The sequence below is a fragment of the Prionailurus viverrinus genome, chromosome E2 (assembly GCF_022837055.1).
Source record: "Prionailurus viverrinus isolate Anna chromosome E2, UM_Priviv_1.0, whole genome shotgun sequence".
Lineage (NCBI taxonomy): Eukaryota > Metazoa > Chordata > Mammalia > Carnivora > Felidae > Prionailurus > Prionailurus viverrinus.
Genome location: NC_062575.1, coordinates 28456749 through 28464704, shown reverse-complemented (window position 1 = coordinate 28464704; position 7956 = coordinate 28456749). Strand labels below are relative to the sequence as shown.

Genomic DNA, 7956 nt, shown 5'->3' with positions numbered 1-7956 from the left:
TGGAGAGGGGATTGGGGGCCAGCATCTGAGCCCAAGGTGGAGGTGGCCTGGACTAGGCAGTGACAATGGGGACGGAAGTAAGGGGACAGATCCAAGAGACACGTAGGAAGTAGAATCAGTGGGATATGGTGAGAGATGGAGAAGGGGATGGGTGAGGAAGAGCTTGGAGACCGCCGGGAAGAAAGAACAGGCAAGATGGAAATGTGTGGAAGCTCTCTGAAACTGTTGAGGGGATCACGCATTGGCCCAAGTTGGGATCTGGGGAGAAGCGGCGGAAGATGCTAGTAATAGCCACAGAAACCAGCCCAGGGGATTCTCACGCCTCTCCTTTTGAAGACAGATCAGTGATGAAGTTCATCAAGGGTACAGATGGGCCTCTGTTCCAGGTGAGGGTTAAGGTCTGGGCAGCTCCTGTCCACATTCTCACTTGCCTTACAAACAACCACTGGGGTAAATAGGTAGGCTTGTGAAACCATCTCCCCCATTTCCAGATGGGCGAACTGATCCCGGAGATATCCAGCGACATGGTGAAGGCCCTACAGTGTGAGGACTCTGGGGAGCACAGGCCTCTAAGAGGCCCAGCTCAAGGGGGATTTTGCAAGTCTCTTGAGACCCAGAGGGAAGGACAAGGCGGGGGTCCCCTCTGAGCTGTTCCAAGCCACAGAGAATTTCCTTTTATTTGGAGGAAGCGGGAGTTCTTCTTTCGTAATGTGAATGTCAGAGATTCTGGACCCACCGGTGACTAAGAGTGTCTGGGGCTCGTGGGTGTCGAGAAGTGCTTAAATACTCGGCCCTCCTGTCATCCGGTGATTACAGACACCTGAGCTGGGACACATAGGACAAGAGCATGGCCAGCCCGAAGATTCTGTTCCTGGCTGTCCTTGTCCTCCTTGCTATGACACTTCAGGCAACTGAGGCAGGTGAGGCTGGGGAGAGGGAGGACTCCCCGTAGAGGCCAGGGTCAGACACTGGGGTGTCTTCCTCGCGTAGCGGAAAGAGGAGTGGACTGAGAGCAGATGACCCCGGTCTGCTGCTGGCTCCGGACTAGTCATGTGGCTTCTCTGGGCCTCGGTTTACACATCTGTTAAGTGGGTAGTCTTTTATTTTTTAGTTTATTATTTATCTTGACAGAGAGAGAGAGAGGGAGCATGAGCACAAGTGCTGTGCCAACAGCACAGAGCCTGACGCGGGGCTCGAACTCACAAACCTTGAGACTGTGACCTGAGTCGAGATCAAGAGTCGGATGCTTAACCGACTGCCACCCAGGCGCCCTAAATGGGTAGTCTTGAAGGCCTGGAGTCTAGGGTCTGTCTCGGCTGGGGTGGGGGGCTGTGGTGGACACGGCCTGCTGTCCCTCTACTCCAGAGAACTCAAGCATAGGATGCTTGGGGTGTGGAGAAGGAGCCACCAGAAGGAGCCATGTGGGACGGGACAAGGAAGGAGCTGGCATGAGGGGTGTCCCCTTGGAAAACTGGTCCTGCTCTTCTACCACTACGTTTTTGCTCCAGAACCTGCCCTCAGCACCGAGGCCTTCCCTTCCCTTCTCCATCTCAGTGTAAATCCTCCTGCCCTGAGTTGGATAAGGGCACGAGCACTGGGCTGGGAGACGGGCAGCCGTCTTTGGGTTTCCTGAGGGCTTTTCCTGCATCGAAGGCCCCATAACTTGGTGCCATTATCACCCCTTCCACCAGAGGAGGAAGCTGGGCCTCGGAGACGTTAAATGACTTGCCCAGGAAGGCCTGGTGACTCAGGGCAGAGCAGGCCCCGTACCCAGGTCTGCATGACTGGACTCTGCCCGGGTCCTTATCCTGACTCTCCAGAGTCCCGCTGTGTGACTCTGGGCAAATCGTCTCCCTCTCTGGATCTCAGCCTCCCCGCGTGCACCGTGAAGGCCACGGGAGGTGTGAGCCGCAGCAGACTTCTTGGATTGCCCGGGGACTCGTCAAGACGCGCGTGGGACTCAGCAGGGCCGGGGCTGGGCGCCGAGCGTTTCTGACAAGCTCCAGGTGACACTGATAGCGCTGGCCCACGGACCTCGCCTGCAGTAGCCGGGGCTTCGTCCTGTGCAGAGTCTCTGGGTCCCGCCTAGAGGCCCCGGGCATCGTTGAATCTCAGTGGTTGTGAATCCCCCTGCCTCCACCTGACCGACCCGGATCGGAGACACTGGGTCCTCAGTGTCCCTCAGAGACCCCGAGAATGGGGACTCCGGGGCCTCGGAGTCCTCCGGGCACCAGCCTGCCACACGGGAACAGAAATGCCGGCTCAGAGGCTGGGGCTGAGAGCCACCCGTCTGTGCCCCGCCGGTGAGTCTTCTGCACGTCTCCCTCCTCCAGGCCCCTACGGCGCCAACGTGGAAGACAGCGTCTGCTGCCGAGACTACTTCCGCCACCCCCTGCCTTCTCGCATGCTGAAGTATTTCTACTGGACTTCAGACTCCTGCCGGAGGCCCGGCGTGGTGTGAGTACGGAGCTGGGGACGCAGGGGCTTGGAGAGCCTGCCGGGCTGGCTCAGGAGGGCCCAGGAGCAGGTGGGTGGGCAGACCCAAGGACGGGAGGAGTGCAGCTGGTCTCCGTCCTTGAAACGGCTCGGCCCAGCCCGGGGGTGTACCGAGAAAAAAAAAAAAATCATGCGATCATTCAACAAATTATTTTGGACGCCTACTGCCTGCCAGGCGGCCTGCCGGGTTCCGGGGATGCAGAGCTGAATGAGCAGGGCACCAGCTGGCGGTTTACACGATCCAGTGCCTAGTGCGTGGAGGCAGCGCAGAGCCGTAGCGCGGGGTGCTCCCATCAGAAGCATCTGGGGCCCATCCTCCCCAGCACCCTGGGAGTTGGCGGAGGCAGCCTATTCTTACCAGAAGAAGGCTGAGGTGACAGAGAGCGCGTCCTACGGCCAGGCGTGGTTCTGGGGTGACCGTGCTAACTCGGGTAACCCTCCCCGCAGAACTACTAGGAGCGCGATTATTTCCGTTTTGTTTTTTTTTTTAAGTTTATTTCTTTGAGAAAGAGACCGAGAAAGAGTGTCAGTGGGGGAGGGGCAGAGAGAGAGGGAGAGAGAGAGAACCCCAAGCAGGCCCTGCGCTGTCAGCAGGGAGCCCGAGGAGGGGCTCGATCTCACAAACCGGGAGATCACGACCTGAGCCGAAATCAAGAGTCAGACGCTCAACCGGCTGAGCGCCTCTGTTTCCGTTTTAGGAATGGACAAAGAGGTGCAGGGAGGGGAAGTGATTTGCTCCAGGCTGCCCTGTTGGAACCAGGACTCCTGGGTCCTTGTCCAGGGCTTTCTCCTGGGGTTCTTTTTCTCCTTTGCCTCTTTTCCTCCATTTCTTTACTTCCCTTTCCTTAGCCTGGAGCCCGGGCCTGTGCCTGCCACTGGCCAAGTGACGGGGCCTGTCCCTGGGGCTCCAGCTCCTCCAGACTGCTGCCTGCCAAGCCCCTCGCCAGGGTGTCTGGGCTTAGGGGCTCATGACCCCCTTTGGGGCTCCTTCATTATGTCTTCGTTTGCTCCTCCTTACTTCTTGACCATCCCTCACGGTGGGCGGGGGTGGGGGGGTGCTGCAGGTGAATAACAAAGAAAGCTGAAGTGGGTTTTTGTCACTTTGACTCTGAGCCTCCGTTTCCCCATCAGTGTAACAGGAGTGATCACCTTCATTTATTTTTATTTATCAGACATGTAGACAGCGCTTGCTAAATGCAGGCACTGTTACAACCACTTTATAAATATTAACACATTTAATCCTTGAAACAGCCTTATGTTGTAGGTAGTATTATGATCCCCTTTTTGCAGGTGAGGAGATGGGCCCAGAGAGGTTTTGGGGCCTCTTGAGTGTCACAGGGCACAGTAATAGTAAGTGGAGGGTGTGATGCTCGATGCCTGACATATAACAGATGCTCAAAGACAGCACATGTGATAATTGGATTTTGAGCCAGAAGGGACTCTAGAAAGGATGTGTCTTGACAAATGGGGAGATCAAGGGGCTGAGTCTTGCCCAGTGTCACACAGCAGCCAGGGCAAGCTGCCCACGAGGCCAAGATCAACACTGCTGCCTTCTTTTTCTTTCTGTTCATTGGTTTTCTGTGGGGTGGGGGGCAGATCAGGGGAGTAAGAGAAGCCAGAGCTTCTAGCTTCATGGACAAGCTCTTCAGAGGCAGGAAGGGAGCAGGGCTGGGCGGGGGGCGATGTTTCTGACCACTGGCCAGCTTTAAGTCCACTCCTGCCCACAACAGCTGAGAGCCCCAAGGGCCTGGCCTGGTACTTACTGCACCTTGGGCAAAGTGGGAGACTTAGCCCGCAATTGCTAAGTGATCTTGGGCCAGTGCCTAGTCCTCTGCTTTGTGCTTTTCGCCCCCAGGGGGCACAGTGAATCAGATCTGACCAGCTCAGGCACTCAGGCAAGCTGCTTTACCCCTTCAGGCCCCACTTTCCTCACCTGTGAAATGGATAGAATGATAGGGCCTCATAGGGTTGTCCGTAAGGACTTATTAAGAAAATCAATGTTAAGGGGCACCTGAGTGGCTCAACCGGTTGAGTGGCGTCTCCCTCTTGGTTTCGGCTAAGGTCATGACCTCGCAGTTTCCTGAGTTTGAGCCCCGCTTCGGACCCTGTGCTGGCAGCTCGGAGCCTGGAGCCTGCTTTGGATCCTGTGTCTCCCTCTCCTTCTGCCCCTCCCCTGCTCACATTCTGTTTCTCTCAAAAATAAATAAACATTGAAGTAACCTTTAAAAAGACAAGACAAGGAAAAGAAGAGAAAATCAACGGTAAAAGTCCAGGCCAGCTCCTGGCAGTTACGGGGTTCCAGAGCACCTACTATCTACTGCTCTGAACACTTCCGTTTATATTAACTCATCTAATCTTCATTCAGCTCCTGTGAGGACCACGATTATTATCCTCATTTCACAGATGTGGAAACTAAGGGACGTGCTAACAATGGCAGAGCTGGGCCAGAGGATCTGGCTCCAAAGTTCATGCTCTTGGCTCTCTTCCAAGGCAATATCAGCAATGATCACGAGACTCTTGGGCATTCTATTTCTTGGCCTGACCTGGCCCTCAAGCCTAGACGAAGAGTCCAGGAAATTCTAGCTGCTCTTCTCCCCTCTCCCCGCTTAAGAAGTAAGTTTACATACAACAGAGGCCTCGTAACCTTTGAACCGCTCTAGATAGCAGGTACCCCCGCATAGGGTGGGTGCCTCATAAATGTGAAGTGACTCTGTCTAGTGGGCATCTCTGCATACAGTAAGTGACTCATAAATGTTAAGCTTCCAGAGAAGGGATGTGGCATTCTTGCTGCATGCTAATGCTCCCTCATTGCCTCCCTGGTGTCTCCTTCCAGCTTCCTTACGGTCAGGGACCGGGAGATCTGTGCTGACCCCAGGCTGCCCTGGGTGAAGAAGATTCTGCAGAAGATGAACCCATGAGAAAGGGCCCTGCCCTGATGACCGTGGCCTTGGCTCCTCCAGGAAGGCTCACAGAGCCCCACCTCTCGGCCGTTACAGCCGCCCCTCAACACAAGCCTGTGCCGATGGATCTCTCCGCAATCTCTTATCTCTGTGCCTGTAGCTGTCACCCTCAGAGGAGCCTCCACACTGTCACTCATCTCCCCTCTTGTCCCTCTAACCCATTCTCTGCCCCACCGCAGCCAGAGGGGCCGCAATCCTGGTCAGTTACTCTCCTGCTCAAAACTCTTCCATGGCTCCCCATTGCCCCAAGCTGAGGTGAGAGCTCCTGAGCCTGGCACCCCTGTCCCCAGCCCTGCCTCATTTCCCTTCACACATGTTGGACTCCAGCTCCCTGTTCTCCAAATCCGTGCCATACATGTCCACTTCCAAGTCTTTTTCCAGGCTGCACCTGACACCCAGGATGCCTCCCCACCACCTGTGTGTGTCCACCCCTACCAGCCCTCCGAGGCACTGCTCAACCCAAGCAGCCAGCAATTGAGTTTTATTTTTCAGATGTCCCCTGGCCCTCTGTCCCCTCTTAACAGCCTTGATCACAGTCTACCCAGAATTCTCAGGACTTGGGGAACTCGTCCTACCGCCCCACTGGCTGGATCAAGGTCCCACACCTGTTACTTTGTCCATTGGCCTTCAACGCAGAGCACAGGGCCTGGCTCAGAATCAGGGCTCAATGAATGGCTACAGACTGAATCAATAAAAATAATGTTCCTCTGCCATGGCCCATCCCCCAAAGGCCCTCGCACATCAATACAGAGACTCAAGTTCATCTAGAAAGCAGCCAGTTGAGTCAATTGTGAAACCTCAAATTTACCCAGATTCACCTCTCTTCCCCATTTTACCTCTGTGTTGGGCTTTTTGACTCTTTCTTGTTTCCCTCTTGCTCCTCTAACCTCTGACACCCAGGCTTGACCTCTTCAGAGTTCCCCACTTTCCCTTTCTCCTTCCCCAAATAACTGATAACCAACTTTATGCTACGGTGTGAATGACTACCCTTGGCTTGATATTGCAAGCTCTAATTATATTTCTATAAGAAAAGAGGGCAAATGCTTAAGAGGCCAAAGGGTTGAATGGAGAAGTTTTAGGAACTGTTTGGGAGGGGGACGAGGTAGAACTTTCCTGGCCCTGGGAGTGTGTAGGGTATAGTTAAGGGAAAGAGCCTTGGGTGGAGATTGTTCTCAGCTGGGAGGGGCCAGGATAAGGCCTGGGACTTGGGGCTTTTCTGCACTTCCTTGGGGACAATAGATTCCCCAGGTCAAGGAAATAAACTTTACACGTCCTCGTTTCTCTCCAAGGGAGCGTGGTGCAGTTTAGCAGGGTGGTTGATGCTGTGTGAATCTGAGGAGACCACTGACCCTCTCTGAGCCTCGCTTGAGAATGAGAAGACCCATATTATGGGGTTGCTGTGGGGTTCAGGTCCAAGACATGGGGAGCAAAACTCAGTGTCTTCCAGGGCCCGGAGCCCAGGGTCATCTGCCCGCCGTGAACACTGAAAGTGTTAACCTGCCCACTGCCCGCGCATAGGGCCCTCAAGCGTCCTGGGATTGCTCTCCCCTCCTGTCCTGCCCCGGTCCCTCGGGCCTTCTGAAAAATAAACCCTCTACCACAGTGTCTGCTTTGTGCCTTGGCATTTGCTGTCCCTGGGAGGTGGGGCAGGGGGCACGATCGCCGCCTCTCTCCCACGGGGAAGCCCTTAACATTACTGACCTGTGAGCTGGCCTGCCCAAGGTCACCCTGTGAGTCGGTGGGAAGCCAGGATTAGACATCAGACCTGGGGAGCAGCTGTGCCGGTGCCGAGAGAAAGCTCCAGACATTCGTCCACCGGGCCTCACCTTCATCCCCCGCCCCCCATCCTCCTCCCCCACCCTCTTGTCAGGAGATCTGATGAAATCACTCATTCGGTCCCTAAGTCTAGAGCTTTAACCAGCATATTCAGCCAGCCAGTCAGTCAGTCATTTAGTCACTGATTCAATAACCCAACCTCAGCCTTCCCCCTTCAAGCGTCACCGCAGAGGAGGAGGAAGGTGTATTAGTCAGGAAAGGCTGTTTCCTGCAACAAACCGCTCCAAAATCTCAGTGGCTCAATTGCACAGAAGCTTTTTTCTTCGCGTGTGACACCTGATGCTGGTCTGTGGGCTCCTACCTTCCACGGGGTCATTCAGGGACCCAGGCTCTTTCCTCCTCACGGCCCCACCCTCCTCCGGGACCCGGATGGCTCCGCAACCTCCCGCGGATGGGGGAAGAGAACATAAACTTGTGCGAGGACTTCACGAGCCGGGCCAGGAAGCGCGGCGCCTCGCCTCTGTCCGCCTGCCATTGGCGGAACTCAGTCACGTGGCCACCCTGCCTGCAAGGGATGCTGGGAAGCACAGCCAAGCTGTGCGCGGAGAGAAAGCGGCAGTGGGTATGGGGAGCGTCTCCTTCGTGTGCTCCCCAACTCCTCTGGACCTGCTTTCCTGGAGTTCTACCCTCAGCTCATTCTGCCCCAACAACAGAAAAGGACCCT

The 7956-nt window shown here is 55.4% G+C and overlaps 1 protein-coding gene across 1 annotated transcript; it reads left to right on the top strand.

Annotated features, from left to right (window-relative positions):
- Positions 1-826: 826 nt before the first annotated feature.
- Positions 827-7050, top strand: CCL22 (C-C motif chemokine ligand 22). Its single transcript, XM_047836025.1, has 3 exons — positions 827-920; positions 2334-2457; positions 5330-7050. The coding sequence occupies exons 1-3, from the start codon at positions 848-850 to the stop codon at positions 5412-5414; spliced, it is 282 nt and encodes a 93-aa protein (XP_047691981.1). The 5' UTR covers positions 827-847; the 3' UTR covers positions 5415-7050.
- The last annotated feature ends 906 nt before the right edge of the window (positions 7051-7956 follow it).

What these genes read in the sequence shown, in the direction of transcription:
- CCL22 (XM_047836025.1), top strand. Translation starts at nt 848, where the DNA reads ATGGCCAGCCCGAAGATTCTGTTCCTGGCTGTCCTTGTCCTCCTTGCT. An exon ending in ACTTCAGGCAACTGAGGCAG is followed by an intron (nt 921 to 2,333) that starts GTGAGGCTGGGG and finishes TCCCTCCTCCAG; the next exon opens with GCCCCTACGGCGCCAACGTG. An exon ending in TGCCGGAGGCCCGGCGTGGT is followed by an intron (nt 2,458 to 5,329) that starts GTGAGTACGGAG and finishes GTCTCCTTCCAG; the next exon opens with CTTCCTTACGGTCAGGGACC.